The sequence below is a fragment of the Nycticebus coucang genome, chromosome 8, assembly GCF_027406575.1.
Source record: "Nycticebus coucang isolate mNycCou1 chromosome 8, mNycCou1.pri, whole genome shotgun sequence".
In the NCBI taxonomy this organism is placed as follows: domain Eukaryota; kingdom Metazoa; phylum Chordata; class Mammalia; order Primates; family Lorisidae; genus Nycticebus; species Nycticebus coucang.
Window position 1 is genome coordinate 21,692,809 of NC_069787.1, and position 17,754 is coordinate 21,710,562.

At 38.4% G+C, this 17,754-nt stretch overlaps 1 protein-coding gene across 1 annotated transcript; it reads left to right on the forward strand.

Moving 5' to 3' along the window:
• The first annotated feature begins 6,158 nt into the window (after nucleotides 1-6,158).
• On the forward strand, nucleotides 6,159-6,498 carry LOC128592439 (60S ribosomal protein L36-like). The gene has a single exon (XM_053600365.1). It carries the CDS (start codon nucleotides 6,184-6,186, stop codon nucleotides 6,496-6,498), a length of 315 nt encoding a protein of 104 aa, XP_053456340.1. The 5' UTR covers nucleotides 6,159-6,183.
• Nucleotides 6,499-17,754: the final 11,256 nt, after the last annotated feature.

Consider the following 17,754-nt stretch of genomic DNA (forward strand, 5'->3'; position numbering starts at 1 on the left):
GTATAGGCACCGTGGAGGTGAAGTATAGTGTAAAAAAAAAAAGTTTAAGCTCTCTTAGTTCATAGGCTAACTTTATAACATACACTTACAGTCCTTTCCCACTAATATAGACAGTTCTAATCCTCTTGGGATAAGTGATACCTAATATGAGCAAGTTTAGGGCTTCAAATCAACTTGCTGACTATCAATCTCAAGAGCCTGAATCCTGGCCTGGCACCATAGCTCAGTGGTTGGGGTACCAGCCACACACACTGGGGCTGGTGGGTTCGAACCCAGCCTGGGCCTGCTAAATAACCATGACAACTACAATAAAAAAAAAAAAAGCCTGGCGTTGTGGTGGGCACCTGTAACCCCACCTACTTAGGAGGCTAAGGCAAGAGATTTACTTAATGACTATATGATGTTGCTGTGAGCTGTGACACCATGGTACTCTACCAAAGGCAGTAAGACTCTGTCTCAAAAAAAAAAAAAAAGAGCCTGAATCATTTGTGTCTGTTGTCATCATCACCATCACGTCAATAATAAATTCCCCACTGTTTAATGCTTATAGACTCACTGTGTAATGACTGCCTAGAATTGTTTTTAAAAAGCTTTAGTTGAATATTAAAATTGAGAACTTTCACATAAAAATCAGGATATCCAGGTGTTTTGACAAAAAATCACAAAGTATGGCAATATTGACCATCTTTGTCAATAGCAGATAGCTATATCCTTTAGGTAAACTAGGGTGGTTTTCAGTTATAAGAGGTTCCACCTCTCCCTGCCCTCAGGCTGTTTACCCTGGTCACAGCCCCATACTGAAACTGCTTCTTCCTTCACATTGTTGGCCAGGAATCCCTGCAGACAGAGGGAATTTCGCATCCCATTCTCATCCTTTCCTTGACTTTCCATTAGATCACATTATGCAGTTAAAAAGTTTTCTTTATGTGGTCATCTGCTAGTTTTATATGGGCAAAATCTTCCTTCTCCAATTAGATGGAAAACTTCTCGAACCCAGAAGCAATGTGTAAACTTCAACCTCTTTGAAAGAAACCAGCACACTTTCAGACAGAGGAACACTTAATAAGTATTCTCACGGCAATACAATTCCACAACTTAGACGAGAGTGGTCATTAGTAACTTCAGTCAATTACACATCCCCTTAATGATAATTACTATTCAGCATTGAACCAAATGATTCTGGAGCTTCACAAAATTACCATTTTACAACAGACCAAGTTTGGGAAATAAAAATCATTTCTAAAGAAGAAAGAAAAATGATTCATGAACACCAGTGTTTCCTGAGGGCTGTTCACAACATACATGCAGAGTGTTAAATTCTACTAAGGCATTTTCAGATACTAACTTAATTAATCTGGTTCTGCATCCTCTATCACTATATCCAAATCATATGTCTTAATATATGTTTCCCCTGCACTTCGGGTCAACTAATAAAGAAAATTCATTAGATCCCCATCAGTATGCTACTACTATACCTCTGCAAGCAAATTTCAATAATCAAAAAAGTTGCTGATGTAGGGATATGATAAATTGCTTTGCTACAGGGTCATAGAAACCTTAACTAGCATGATGAACACTTCTGCTTCACAAGAGAAACCGAAACAGTGCAAGTGGTTTAAATAAGTGCTTTCTGATAAATGAGAACCCCTCTATGCAAGTCTTCTGGATGAGACACAATATGACTTTCATTTTAAAAGGAAATGTCTCTATAGGAAAAAAAGGGCTTAAAGAAAAGACCTTTTGAGAAAGAAAATAGATACAGAAAAGTCTTTAACATCACCAGTATATTTTGTAGAGACATCTTTGGGATAATATTTTATTTTAAAGTCATTCCCCAATATATAATTATCAAAGTTAAGAATAATTGCTTTTCAAAATTCTTTCTGAATACTAATTTTCATGGCTGCTAGTGAAGAAAGGTCTTTAACAACTGAAATCCCTGGGGCTTAAAATTCATTAATAGACAGAATACTTGTTTGCTAAGCCTTCCCCATACGTTGGTATTAAAATATGACAAGAAATACCAGTTGAAGGGTCATGGTGCTTGTCTCTGTGTACGATCTATACGACAGCTTTATCAGAAAATCTCACAACAATGTGACCCAGGGCAGCAGCAAATTCAAACCCCAGAGGAGGTGTTTTGCTCCTTGTCACTGGCAGGTGGTGTCCCATATTCTCTCGGGGACATTCCATTTTATACAGCGTAATTAATTTACATTTTTATCTTTATTAATGCATCCCCGATTTGATTTTCCTTTGTTGTTACCTTCTTAAACTGTATTCTTACTTCATTTGTTTTATTTTTTTTTTCTCTTATCTGGGTTTGCTCCTAACATTATAAATGTTTTTCTTGATGCCACGGTGGCCTCACTCTCCAAGGTTTGCTTTGTGCTCTTAATACCTTACTTTGCTAAATCATTAGCATGCTCATCTGTACATGTATTTCTATGCCTCTATGTATCTCCTTACAAGACTCATTTAGAAGTATGTGCTTGTTACAATTTCTCAAGGCCTGATGTTTGGCTCTTTTTTTAACTCTTAATAGCCTATTATTTAATTCATATAATTCCTTTCTGGAAAGTATATTGAAATTTTTACTTTTGACTTACTATAACATCACTTTTTTGTTAATAGTTCATGTTTTTAAAATTATGTGCTATTTATTTACTTTTTAGAGGCAAAACAACATATTAGTCATATGAAGCTTATTAACCCATTAGTCATATTCACTTTCCTTATTCATTTATATCGTCAACTTGATATGTCAGTTTCTAAAGGTAAATAACTTTCATTAAGAAATTTGCATGCTCTTTTATTTCTATTAGTTTTGCATGTAGTGTTTGAATTTTATGTGTTGATTAAGATACCACATTTTAAAGGGGAGATAAAACATTACAATTTAAAAATATAGATACTAGGGCAAAATATAAGTAAAAATAATTCCCCCAAACCATTTTATATGAAATAGTAAACGTGCCTGGATTATTAGAAATGTTTAATCTGTTGTAGACACAACTTGGTGAGGAATGGGATAGGAGAAGGAGACCATCCAAATTCAAGTATATAAAGGCTTTCACACAACTGTGACGAGCTGGTAGCCAGCTAAGACCTAGAACCATATTTGCCACAGAGAAATTTTTTAATATCGTCAAATAACTGTTTTCTTAAACTCTCATTCAAATTTTGATCTTCATTTTTGTTTCTTTTAACCAATAAAATAAACAACACGGCCTGGTACAGTGGCTGACGTCTATAATCCTAGTGCTTTAGAATGATGAGAGTAGATGCTTGAGCTCAGGAGTTTGAGACCTGCTGGAGCAAGAGTGAGACCCCATAGTCTCCACTAAAAACAGAAAAAAACAGCCGGGCATAGGAGGCTGAGGCAAGAGGATTGCTTGAGACCACGAGTTTGAGGTTGCTATGAGCTATGACGCCCTGGCACTCTACTCAGGGTGACAGGATGAGACCCTGTCTCAAAAAAACAAAAAAGCAGTAGCATGGCACAGTGAAAAAAGCAGCAAACCTTGGCTTTGAATGCAACTCCCTTATGCTACGTGAGCTCTGGCAAGTTACTTACATACATCTTTTGAATGTCAGATCGTTAAAATGGAAATAATAACACCTTTCTTACAAGGTTGTTAAGAAGAACAATGAGATGATTTGTGTAAAGAATCTAGTGAAGCGAAAGTATCTGGCACATAGTAGGTATTCAATAAAGGGCTCACTATTGTTTTTATAGTAGAACTAATGATACTAGTATAATTTTGTTATTTTTCACAAAGCTTCTTAAGGATAATTAGCATTCGAACCACACTGCATAGTTTATTAGTTATCTATTGCTGCATGACGATGTTACCACAGATTTAGTGGCTAAAAACAACACACATTTATCATTTCCCAGTTTCTGTAGCACAACCAAAGTCCTCTGCTTCAGGATGGCTCACAGGCTACAGTGAAGGTGCTAGTTAAGATTACAGTCTTAACTTGAGGCTCCGTGGAGAGAGAGCTGCTTCCATGCTCATGGGTTTGTTGGCAAAATTCATCCTTGCAGCCTGTTGGACAAAGGACCTCAGTGTCTTTGGGTTGTTGGCTAAAGACCACCATGCAACTCTCTGCACAGGGCCACTCACAACTTGGCAGTTTGCTTCTTCAGAGCCAGCAAGGGGAAGAATCTTACCAAGACAGATGTCACCATCCTATATAACGTAGCCACAGAAGGGACATCTATTGCCTTTGCAGCTCTCTTTGGAGAGGACACAGGTCCTGGGCACATTGAAGAGGAGGAGATCTTACAAGGCATGAATCCCCGTAGGCAGGGCTCAGGGAGGCTACCTCAGGTTTTCTCTACCACAGGCAGAAATGAGACAGAGGAATATTTGGCTCCATTTAAGTGAAATGCAAACTAAAACCACAATGAGATATCATCTCATACCACTCAGAATGAATATTATCAAAAAGACAAAAATAACAGATATCGGTGAGGATATGGAAAAGGGGAAATTCATCGCTGTTGGTGTGACTGTAAGTTAGTGCAAATCTCTGTGGAAAACAGTATGAAGATTTCTGAAAGAACTAAAGATAGAATTACCATATGACTCAGCAATCCCACCTCTGGATGTCTACCCCCCCCCAAAAAAAGAAATCAATATCTTTAAAAACTTACCTACACTTACATGTTCATAGCAGCACTATTCACAGTAGCAAAGGAAAAGGATCGACCAGGGTATTCATCAATGGAGGACTGGCTAAAGGAAATGTGGTACGTATACACAATGGAATACAATTTAGCTGTGAGAAAGAAGGAAATCGTGGTTTTTGAAGCAATATGGATGGAACTGGAGGTTGCTGTCTTAAGCAAACAACTTAGATGTGGAAAGATTAATACCAGAGCTAAATAATGTGAGAGCTAAATAATGTATACACACGGAGGCCGAGTGGAAGGAAGGACAAAGGAGACTCAGATGAGAGGGGGAGGATGATGGAAATTGCTTGGTGGATAGAACACAATCTATCAGTATAACAAAATTGCACTTTATCCACGAATATATACAAATAAAACATAATAAAAAATAACAACTTTTAAAATGTATATTTTAAAAATCTGAAAATAATGAGAAATCTTCAAAGAAGAAAAGGACCAGACTATGAGAAAGTGTTCACATTGGCTAAATGGCTCTGTCAGAATATTAGAGATTAAATGTGACATGAGGGAAATTCAAGGCAGCTCATTTCCAAGTTATCCCCCCAACATGGTGGGCTATCACTAGGATACTGCTGACAGTGTTTACCTAGAATTGTTCTTGAATCATATTCTGGGTATTAGCTTAAAGGAGATCCATGTCTTCTTACAAAATAAATATTTAGGAAAAAAAGAAGTGAGACTGGCCATTCAAATATCCACCTTCTACTATCCCCATACATTTGTGAAACTTAAACACTTATTAGCAATGCTAATAAATTGCAGTGGCTTTTAAAAAGGCTGTTTCTTTACTTTTTCTTCTTTCTTTGAGAATTACTAGCTAAAAAATTTACATTGATGCTAAGAGAGTTTCAGAATTAACCCTTAGTGTGAAACGCTATGGCCTTACAAAATTCATTTTAGAGAAATCATTGTAAAGACAGTAACCTAATATAGATATTAGCTATACAGTTATTAAAAAACAAACCATTAGGCAATGCAGTGGCTCAGGCCTATAATCTCGGCACTCTGGGAGGCTCAGGCAGGTGGGTTGCTTGAGTTCAAGAGTTCGAGACCAGCTTGAACAAGAGCAAGACCATTTCTCTACTTAAAAATAGAAAAAATTAGCCAGGTGTTGTGATGGATGCCTATAGTCCCAGCTACCCAGAAGACTGAGGCAAAAGGATTGCTTGAGCCCAATATTTTGAGGTTGTTATGATTCTGTGGCACTCTACCAAGCGTGACAGGGTGACAGAGTGAGACTCTGTCCCAAAAAGGAAAAAAAAAAAAAAAAAACCCGCAAACAGTTAACAGAAAATGTCTAAGGAGAGTCCATAGTAATGAATTTAATAATTGTCATTCCACATTCAAAAAATAATAGTTGAAATCATTAAATATTCACTGAAAGCCTAACACATTTTGCTGGAAGTTAAGAATGAAGGCGCCGTGCGGTGTGGGCCCTTCCGCCGCGGCAGCCATTGGAGTTTCCCGCTGTTGTTGCAGCCATGGCTCTGCGCTACCCCAGGGCCGTGGGTCACAACAAGGGCCACAAGGTGACCAAGAACGTGAGCAAACCGAGGCACAGCCGCCGTCGCGGGCGCCTAACCAAACACGCGAAGTTCGTACGGGACATGATCCGAGAGTGTGGCTTTGCCCCGTATGAGCGGCGGGTCATGGAGCTGCTCAAGGTCTCCAAGGACAAACGGGCCCTCAAGTTCATCAAGAAAAGAGTGGGGACACACATCCGTGCTAAAAGGAAGCGGGAGGAGCTGAGCCTTGTCCTGGCTGCCATGAGGAAAGCAGCTGCCAAGAAGGACTGAAACCCCCTTCCCTCTGTGCATAATAAAACCTTTATAGATAAAAAAAAAAAAAAAAAAGAATGAAGGCTTAGAGTAAGACTGGTAGGGTTCTAACCCCTATTCTGATAATTACTTCTAGGTGACCTTGGGTAAGTTACTTAATTACTCTGTGCCTCAGTTTCATCATCTGGAACAGTGGGGATAATAATATTACTCTTCATATGAAGCTGTTTGGAGAATTAAATCAATTAATTCTTGTCAAGCTTATATATGGCATGTCTTATGTGCTTAATAAGTATGAGCTATTTTTATAACAGCATTTAGCCAAAATGGATTAAACATAGGGGCAAATGATGGCTTTTGGAATTATATATATACATTTTTTTTAACTAAGGGATTCTTGCATGTATATATATAAATTGCTGTCACAAATTATGTCATCACACTCCTATTGTAGTAACTATTTAACAATTTACAGAGCACATCTAGAACTGGCCATTTCCCATTTGTTGCAGCTTTATTAAAATGTGTTTGTTATTCTTAATGGGAACTTTAGATGAGATTAAAATGAAAGAAAACAGGTGCTTTCTCAAGTTTTAATACTAGCAGGCTAATGAAGTCTTTATCTTCCAGTTTAATTAATAAATTGTCCCATTTTGATCCAAAACCAGTAATAGCTTCTGGTAAATAATCAGCCTGCCAATATTTGTCAAACATGTCACGCGAAATTGCTATCATTTGGATTACGGATGTATGTAGTGCACAAACTTCCTGGTGCTTTCCCAGGAGCAATGTGCAACTAACTCAGCTCAGAAAGAACATGAGGATTTGGAAGAACTGATTTGAATTTATTAGAAGACAATTTACAAAAGTCCTAGTTTACATTCTTGCACAGGCTTGAGCAATGCTAATAAATTGCCTTGACCAAGAAGGCTGTTTCCTCTCCTTTCCTCCTTTCTTTGTATGTGAGAATTTATACATGAAAAATTTTACATTAATGGTGAGAGAGGCTCAGAATTAACCCTCAGGTGGAAATGCTGCAGCCTGCCAGCATGGCTCACCAGCTTTGTTTTTTTTTTACCAACCAGACATCTTTTTCTTGAATTTGCCAAAGTCATGCTAATTGTCACGGGGGTGGAGAAAAACACCCACCACCAGTGGGCTTGGACCTCGCAAATATTTCTCTCTGTTCAATACTAATTAGGAGCCAACCGTTTTTTTGAGATGCTATCTCATCCTCCATCTCTACCTTGACATTCTTTTTATTTTTGAGACAAGGACACATTTTCATGTATTTTGTACAACTGTGAAGCCAGGCAATAAGATAGAGACAGTCCTCTAAAAAGAAGGAGCAGAAGCCTTATTCCACTACCCCATGACACCAGACAACAGAGACCTCTGCTAAGGTGAAAGTATTCAATTGGGTGAGACCCACTTTTCTTCCTCTTTTTTTTTTTTTTTTTGTCTTGTTTTGTTTTAAGACAGAGTCTCACTTTGCCACCTGTGGTAGAGTGCGGTGGCATCACAGCTCACAGCAACCTCAAACTCTTGGGCTCAAGTGATCCTTTTGCCTCAGCCTTCCAAGTAGCTGGGACTATAGGCACCCGCCACAACACTGAGTTGTGTTTTGAGAGACTGGGTCTATCTCACTCTTGCTTAGGCTGGTCTTGAACTCCTGAGCTCTGGCAATCCACCCACCTCGGCCTCCCAGAGTGTTCCCTTTCTCTTTGCCAGTGCCTGCTACCTTAAATGCCCAGTAAATCTTTGCCACCGTATATTTTGTCCTGTGAGCATCTGTGTCTCAGCTACTAAACGAAGAGAGCCAGCCGATTTCACATATCATTGAATAGCAAGTAGACATCATTGTCTCAAGCTATGAATTTTATACACACACATATACACACACTTAGCCTTTGAGAGTACAGTGTGCTTATCCAGTTAGAAGGAATAAGAGAGAAAAAAATCAGTAAGGACAATAGAAAATTCCTTTTCACAGAGTGGCTCAAGTTTAATATAGAAAAGTGGTATAGCATAAGAATATTTTGGAGGCAAATGGTCTGATTTTTTTTTTATTCTGGGGACTTTCGAGTAAGATACTCAATGTCTTGGTCCCTTAGTTTCTTCATCTCTAAAATGGGAATAATAATGGAGTCTCTATCACAGGTTATTATGATTCATACATGTAGAGTGCCAAGCACAATAGCTAGGTCCATCGTACAAAATTAATAAATATTACGTAGGAAAATATGCATATTTGTAGCAGAGTAGTAGCAACAACAGGAGGTTATCTTTATTTTTCTGAGTCCAACAGCAAATAAAGTACAGACACTGTGGACAAATTCCTTCAAGTCACAAGCCTCTGCCCTTCATTTTCCATCTTACCACCAAAATAAAATTAAAATAAAATATTTTTGTTCATGTCCGTGGTACATATTTCATTGACATTCCTAATTTTAGGGTTATAATATACCTTCAGGAAACAGAAATAGCCCTTAATCCATTAATTGGAAGGAATGCTGCTTTGAAATCAGCTTCAGCTATTACTGCAGCCACACCAACTCATTCTGGCAGAGAATCTGGAGTGCTTTGCATGTGGTCCTTTTTTATTAGAGCCGTGTTTACCACCTGCGAACACAGCACATGTAGAAAGAGACTTTTACAATTAACCTTATCAAAACTGATTCTAGAATTAATGCATTTTGAATGAATCCACCTATATTTTTCTTCATCAGTGTTGCTCTTGGTATGATGCCTTTTACATTAAGAAGAGAGTTATTTAGTTGATTTATCTTTTCTTCAAAGAAGAAAATGAAAAGCACAAGCCTAAAGACATGATGCAACACATTAAGTGGAAATATTTGTTGTTATTCTCTATTTCACATGGACTGAGGTTCTTTGATTAACGAAATACAACACTACTATTTGAATTTGGGTCTTTCTGTTATCAAAGCTAGTGTTTGCTGGGCTCCTATTTGGGGGCAGGTGATGTTAAAGTATTCTCACAGGTGTTTCCTTACTCTTCTAGCAACCATATGAAGTAGGTGTCATTATAATACCAGTTTTTCAGATGAAAAGACTGAGACCCTGAGGAGGTGACCAACTTTACACTTCACCTACTGTAGCATATGAGCAGGATTTGAGTGTTAGATCTTTCTCCATACCTCCAGCCCCTTAGGTTTTTCAAACAAATAACATTGTACCACCACTAAAAATAAGATTTCCTAACGTTGTCCTTATACCACATCTTTTTTTTTTTTGAGAAGAGTCTCACTGTGTCACTCTATGTAGAGTGCTGTGGTGTCACAGCTCACAGCAACTTCAAACTCTTGGCCTCGAGTGATTCCCTTGCTTCAGCCTCTCAAATAGCTGGGACCACAGGCACTTGCCATAACGCCCAGCTATTTTTTTGTTGCAGTTGTCATTGTTGTTTAGCAGGCCCGGGCTGGGTTTGAACCCACCAGCCTCAGCATATGTGGCCGGCTCCCCAACCACTCAGCTAAGAGTGTCAAGCCCTGACAGCATCTTATTTGATGATTCTCCATTTAGTGGATTTGGAAATTGAGACACAGAAGGTGAAATAATGTGCCCCAAGTCACTCAGTGGGGGGAAGTGAGGAGTCGTAACTCAAGCCTCCACGGCTCCACTGGCTCAGCTGAGCACACAATTGTGTGTACTGTTAAACAAGAAATAAGAACATTTAGTTTCTACGTAAGAAAAGTATTTTTGACTTGGACTGGCTTTTTTTTGGTAGCGAGGTTGAGTCTTTCAGGATCCTCTTGTCTTCCAAGTGCTGATCTACTTGGCATGACATCCCAGGGAAGGTTCTCTTTGCATTTTGCCCCATTAATAGTGTAGCAGCCCTTCATACTTTAGTGTCCCTTTACACATCATCAGGAAAAGAGGATCCAAACAAAAAACATATTTCATAATAATGGTGAATTTCAAAAGCTTTTGTTGGGAGAGATAAGAAATCAGAAATAAGGCTCAATTTCCTCTCAGATCATGAGCAAGCTCTGAAATGAGCAGCCGGGAAGATAACCAGGCAACCTGAGAGCGTCAGGACCCGGACGCCTCCCCAGGGAGCAGGGGGACCCAGTGGACAGCACGGTTTCGCTCACTCAAATCCTCGCCCATGTCTGAAGATGGTAAGCACCCATTATTTCGCAGAACACTTTCTCAAATAGCATTCCATTTCTTGTGCACTAATACCACAATAATACAAATACCAAGCGAAGTCTGTGCTGTGGCTATTTTTTTTTTTTTTTTTTTGGCATCATTTAGAAGATTTGTGAGAAAAAGAATGAAAGGAGGCAGGCACAGTGGTTCACGCCTGTAATCCTAGCGCTCTGGGAGGCCGAGGAGAGTGGATCACTTGGGTTCAGAGAGAGATACCCAGTTTCAACTAAAATCAGAAAAGTTAGCCAGCTGTGTGGCGGGCACCTGTAGTCCCAGCTACTCCGGAGGCTGAGGCAGGAGGATGGCTTGAGCCCAGTGGTTTGAGGTTGCTGTGAGGTAGCTGATGCTAGGGCAGTCTACCCTGGGTGACAGAGTAATAGTCTGTTTCCAGGGTGGGGGGAAGAGAATGAAAAGAATCAAAAATCTTTTAAGTCTTCAGTTTCAAACAACAACCCTTCAAAGAGGAACAATAACAAAGAAGCCTCAGAGGCACACGTGCAGGTCTGGAAACTACCATTTCAGAAATGGTTTGCTTGTTCATCAAGGTTTGCTAATGCAGTTTTACTCCTTCATTGGTGACACCTGGCCTGTTAGGGGGATCTGAGATATGGCTTACAAATCAAATAGTAACCGGGATGACTGTGAAGGGGGCAGCAGAGGGCCGGAGGTGATTAAATGCTCTCAGTGCCTAGGGTATTCTTTAAATCTGCCAAACATTTGCTAAGAGGGAGAAAAACTTTGCCAGCATTTTAATTCCGTGAACATTTTTTTCAGTAGGCTGAACTTAAACTCAATATTTCACCTTGTTTATGAAAGAACAGCAATCTGTTATGACCTGGGATTAAATTGGAATGAAACGTTATGATAGTAAAAAAACCTCTGAGCTTTTGTTTTCGAATTACATTATCAGTAAGGGTTTCCCAACCCAATAAAATGAAATCATAAGTCAAGCACTTAATTTTGTGAGAAATAGTTATAACCAATAAAAATGAACTCTTTTTTTTTAGGTAACATGAAGTTGGCACTAATCAAATTACATTTTAATTTAATCCTAAAATCTATGTATATTTCATCTGAAAGTCTCAATCATCTAAAAAAACTAAATAGAAAATGATATCTATTTATCAGATAAAATCTGATATCTTTACATTTAGCTGTTTTAGCTGTTTTATTATTCTTTCTTATTCAGTGAAGGCACTAATAAAGAAAAAAATAAAACAATGTAAAGAAATGAGATAAAATCCTAAATTTTCTAGACCTGCTAAATTCAGACAGTGATTAAGGATTGAAATAGATTCACTTCACTAGAAATGCAAAAAAAAAAAAAAAAAAAGGAAAACAGAAAATAAAAAAAAAAGAAAGAAAGGAAAAGAGAATGGAAAAAAAACCCCTGCAAAGAAGAAAAATGAAAAACTGATGGCTGAGAAAATTTCTTAATAGTTTCAAAGCTCTAATAAGTATAGTACTATGGTATAATATACTAAATGACCCATTCTGAAACGTTACGGCTTTGTTTGATATGATAAATTGCTTTATAATGTGTTTATGTCCATTAAAAATAAATCTTTTGCTATAAATTATGGCAGTATCACTTTTCTCTTAATTATTATTTTTTTTATGTGACTACCAACCCATGTTGCAAAAATTAAGACTTTGTTTCCTGATATTTGTGAGATAGATGTCAACATGAGCTATGGAAATTAACTTGTCTCTGAATAATAGCTTGGCCTTTCTCTAGTGCCCTTCAGTATATTTCCATGATTTAGTATAAAATGTACTTTGATATCTGCCATCTGAATGACTTCTTAACACTGAACTGGCAAAATAACAGCAATCTGAGTAAGTTAAACACTCATGAATGTTACAAGTTCAAGGAAAAGCACATATTTGATTTTCTTAGAAACATGGGGACATTCAAGGTTATGGAAGTTTCGCACATGACAAGTTTGCAAAGTGAATGCATTATGGGATTATGCTGCATGCTGTCATTATTACTAATATAACAACAGGGACCCAATGGTGCTTCAAAGAATGTCTTATCTCTTTCTTACTCATTTTTCCTTTGTCTTCCTTTTCTGCCCCTTTTCCCTTCCCTTCTCATTTCTTCTCTTCCACATTAATTTGTTTTCTAATTACATGGTATCCCAGGATCATGTTATACCTTCCCTTTCTCAGCATGGATTTAACCATTTCTCCATAGAGCCCCAGAAGGATATTTAAAAGCCAACACCTGGGTGCTAAATGTGTTAAATGGGCACCTAATAGGTAGAACAGAACAAAGTGAACATCTGTGCCCAAAGTGTGAGGGAGCCGCCTTCTCCCAGAGGAGGGCACCAAAGGGGAGCAGGTCATCTATGCAGGAGGGCACTCTTGGAGCCACACTGGAGCCTGGCTGGGGTAAGCAGATCATCCATGAAAGAGAATGATCTGGTTTGTGGGAGTCCCAGGGCCAACTTGGGTGAAGGTGTTCAAATACCAGGACACCAGTCATGGCAGGTCTCTGTCAAAGTAGGGTAAGGAGCATTTTCTGTATGGGAGAAGGTGACAGCAGATACAGGGTGTTAGTTAGATGCAAAGGTATTGATCAAGTACATAAAACAATTAAAAATAAGAGGATACAGTTTTCTCAGTATCAGAGAAATGGAGGTACAAATATGAAAAAGGAGAAAACTAGACTGGATTCTAAGGTGTTGGACTGAGACTATAGGTATTGCTGTGAACTTGTACTTTCCAATGTATATATGAGAGGGATGAAAATACAGAAAAATCTCTGTAAATTGACCACCCAAGGGACTGTGACAAATCGGTCAACATACAGAGCTGGTCAACAGAAGGAACTAGGTCTACTGTACTGACACCTACACGTGGTACATGTCTGATCTATGAAAACTAGGTCAACTTCAGGAGGTTGTCAGTGTAGAGAGGGGTCAACTGTGGAGCTTCTACTGCAAACGTAGATATAAACACAAATATATTGTGTGTACACACAGTATATTGCCTAGTTCTTGTCATCACAGGGCCTTGAAATGGTGTCATACCCATACCCATAAGCACATTCACACCCAGATCCTAGCTTTAAAATATCATTCTGGGACTCCATGGAGAAATGGTTGAATCCAGTGCCGGGAAAGGGAAAGTATGACATGATCATAAAATATCTTGTTATTCCAGAAAATAAGAAAACATTCAAAAAATGATGAGAACATGTCAAAAGTCTACAAAGACAGAATTCCCACTAGCCCTGAGGAAATATAACATCAAAATAAACGAACATAGCAAGAGGTTGTAAATGATTGGGTAAAATAGGAAATCATAAGTCAGTAGAAATAAAAATTTGTATTTTTACTTATGTAATTTCTAAGTACTAAACAATAAATTACTATTAATTACATAAGAAAATAAGAGCAAGACAACTTTGCAATGGAAGGAATTGGCAGACACCACCTTAATCAAGTGATCAAAAATAGAAAAATGGAATGGGACAGCTAGAAATTACATGGCATGTAAGAGAAATGAGAAAACACAGCATCACTTCAGTTACACACCTGCTGAAGACACACCACCTAAATCCAAGCTGGACGCACCATCACACAAACTCAGATTGAGGGATGATTTTAAAGATAACCAGCCTGTGATCTTCAAAAGTGTCAAGGTCATGAATTCAGAGAAAGACAGAGGAAATCCTTCAAATGCAAGGATATTAAAGAGATTATCACAGCAAAATGTAGCTTGTGATTCTGAATTGGATTCTTTGACTATAAAGCGCAGACAATTGCTGAAACTTCTATAGAATTTTGGGTTAGATGGCAGTAATTTATGAGTTCTAATTTTCTAACTATTGTACTGTGGTGATGTAGAGGAATGTCTTTGTTTATGGGATACTAGGTGGTAATAAGGCATAGGATCAGTATTTTACTTTCACATGGTTCAGAAAGAAGTTTTCTATTACTATACATATAATTTTTGTATAAGTCGGAAATGGTTACAAATTTCCAAAAGTGATAAATTATTTTGTCTCGTAGTCCTCCACAATACAATTTGTTATTCTCCCAATTTAAAGATAATTGTAATAATTCTGTCTGTTTTTATAATATTTGAACTTTAATGGGTATCATAGATTTTTACCACCCTAGAGAATTTTGATGTAATTTAATTATTGGTCTAGCTCACTTTATATCTCACTGTGGTGTGTTTACACACCGTACCCTGGGAACCAAGGACAATATAGAAAATCAATTATTTAACAAAATGGAATGCAAGCCCTAAGACAGCATATTCCATTCTTATATTTGGTTTCAAATGTGCCGAGTTAATCCCATTTTAGAGGAAAATCAGATAAAACTAAAATTCTATTTATGTATTCTGTAGAAGTTAGCTGTACCCCCAAAGTGATTAGCCACAAAGAAATTGTAATTAGTTTGATGAAATCTGCCATTTAAGCAGTTGGAAATTTGGAGCTCGAAGAAAATGATCTGCGGGGCTTTTTTGTTGTTGTTGTTCTTAAAAAAAGAAAGAAAGAAAAAAAAAAACCCAAGGAATTAAAATGCTTTGTCTGAGAGGAACAAAGGAGTGACTCCCTGCCAGAGCAGCACAATTTGTATGCAGCCACGTTTCTCCATAGTTATCTTGCTTTAAATCTGTGTGGGGTTCTGGATTACAAAGTGGCTAAGGTAGGCATGATACTGTATTGTGAATAACGGTATTAAGGCAGACAATATGGATTATGGACATTATGTTTTACATGATGTCATATAAAACAATGGGCCTTGCATAGCCAATCTGTGCTGAAAAGACTCAACCTTATCACATTACCATGGATCAGTGTGAATTTCCTTTTCAAAGTAGAGTTCTAACCAGGATTGGGAGCCAAGTTCTTTTCTAACAGTATTTATGCAAAGACTTCATTTCAGACACCTTGGGCTGGAGCAGCATGTAAATTGTCAGGAAAAAATATTGCTAGCCTGGAGCTACCAATAGAGCCAGTTGTACAGCCAAATGCGCAGATTTGGCAAACCAGCTGTTTTCTCTGCTCAAGGAATTTTCATATTGTGGTCCTGCTAAGCAAATCAAACAAGCATTACATCAATGGCTTTTATATTGTGATAAAACCTGAAGCTTTCGTGGAAATTTAAACAAAGGCTACTCAGTATTTTACCTCTTCTTTTCAGGATCATTGTTTCACTTGTTTCTTATGTACAAGCTCCAAGTATTGCTAATGTCTAGAAGACACAAAGTGATCCCACATCTTGGCATTTTTAACTTTTACATGATAAAAATAGAGGGAGCGCTGGGCATGGTGGCTCACCCCTGCAATCGTAGCACTCTGGAAGGCAGAAGCAGATGGATTCCTTGAGCTCAGAAGTTAGAGAACAACCTGAGCAAGAGCGAGACCCTGTCTCTAAAAATAGCTAGGCATGGTGGTAGACATCTATAGTCCCATCTACTTGAGAGGCTGAGCCAAGAGGATTTCATGAGCCCAGGAGTTTGAGTTTGCTGTGAGCTATGATGCCACACCACTCTACTGAGGGGAACAAAGTGAAACTCTGTCTCAAGAAAATTATAATGGTAAATTAATAAAAATAGAGGCAGAGGTAGAGAGTAAAGCAGAGAGAAGATGAACTGCTTATAAGAATATAATGTCCTTCCTTTTGTTTCTAGAATGATAGATCCACGGGGCAGCTATTTCTGTATATTTAATTCACTATCATGTGTTCATCAATGAATGGAAAAGTGCCTGGTAGATTTCTGAGTTAAAAAGCCAACTTAGGGGAAGTTCTCAATATGGGTTAAGATCATGATTCTTAATTTGGGAGGAAGTCAATCCTGAGAGGATGAAACCTCATAAAATGAAAAAGAAAACTTTCTCTTACTACTACTGTCTTGAGACGATGGCTTTCTCAGTTGAGTCCCCAGTGACCAGAAGACCATGCAGCCCAAATGTTTCCTAGAGCATCGTTCATTCTTCATGTGTTCGTTTACCAAATATCTCTTACAGATCAACTGCACATGGAAGACTCTAATGTGTGCTGGAGATAGGAACACAGACGGACATTGTCTCTCTCTCTCAGGATGCTTAATGAGGGTGAGGGAAGGGGATTCTGCAGTGCAGTGTGATGAATGCCAGGGAGTGTGAAGCACAGAAGTGTGGCTCTTGACCCAGGTGGTGTTAGCATTCATAGCAGTAAGCACAGAATAATGGAAGAAGGTCTAATAAGAAAGACAGCCAGACAGGAACACTGGGCAGTTACGGAGCTCCAAATATAAAAGCCCTCAGGTGTGTTTTGCAAAGGAGAGGTTGGCTCCCCCTTTCTTTTATTTGCATTGTTTAGTCTGAGCTCCCTGTCTATGGTCTTTGGCTTCTGCCTGCCTGAAATCTCACTAACAAAACCTTGTGATTTTATATATTTATTTGTTTGTTTATTTATTGAACAGGGTCTCACTCTGTCGCCCAGGCTAGAGTGCAGTGGAGTGATCCTAGCTCACTGTAACCTCAAACTCCTGGGCTCAAGTGATCCTCCCACCTCAGACTCATGAGTAACTAGGACTACAGATGTGTGCCATGATGCCCAGGAAATTTTCTTTTATTTTTTGGAGAGATGGGGTCTTGCAATATTGTGCAGGCTGGCATAGAACCACTACGGTGAGATCTTCCCACCTCAAACTCCCTAAGCACTAGAATTACAGGCATAAACCACCATACCCAGCCTTGGTCCTTTTAAAATTACCATTTCACAAGCTCCTTTTTATCAGTCATGGTGGTTCTGCTTTGCATGAACGATCTCATTAATCTTTTGAAATATGCTGCGCATCAGGCATTTCTGTTCCTGTTACACAGAAGATGTAATTGTAGTGCAGAGTGCTTAAAAATTCAACTTTTTATAGCTAGTAAGAATCAGAAGCGGCATTGCCCTGTGCTCCAAGACCTTCAAAAATGAAGCAATGACCTTTTGAGAATATGACCTGGTTTGTGCTCAGTCTGGCTTGGAAGTGTGAAGTTTTCATAATCAAAATAGAGTCACTTACTTAGAACCCTGACAAAACAGAGTCAGGGAAGACCGTGAACAAGCTTCTCAGACACGATTGCTGATAACAAGAATTATC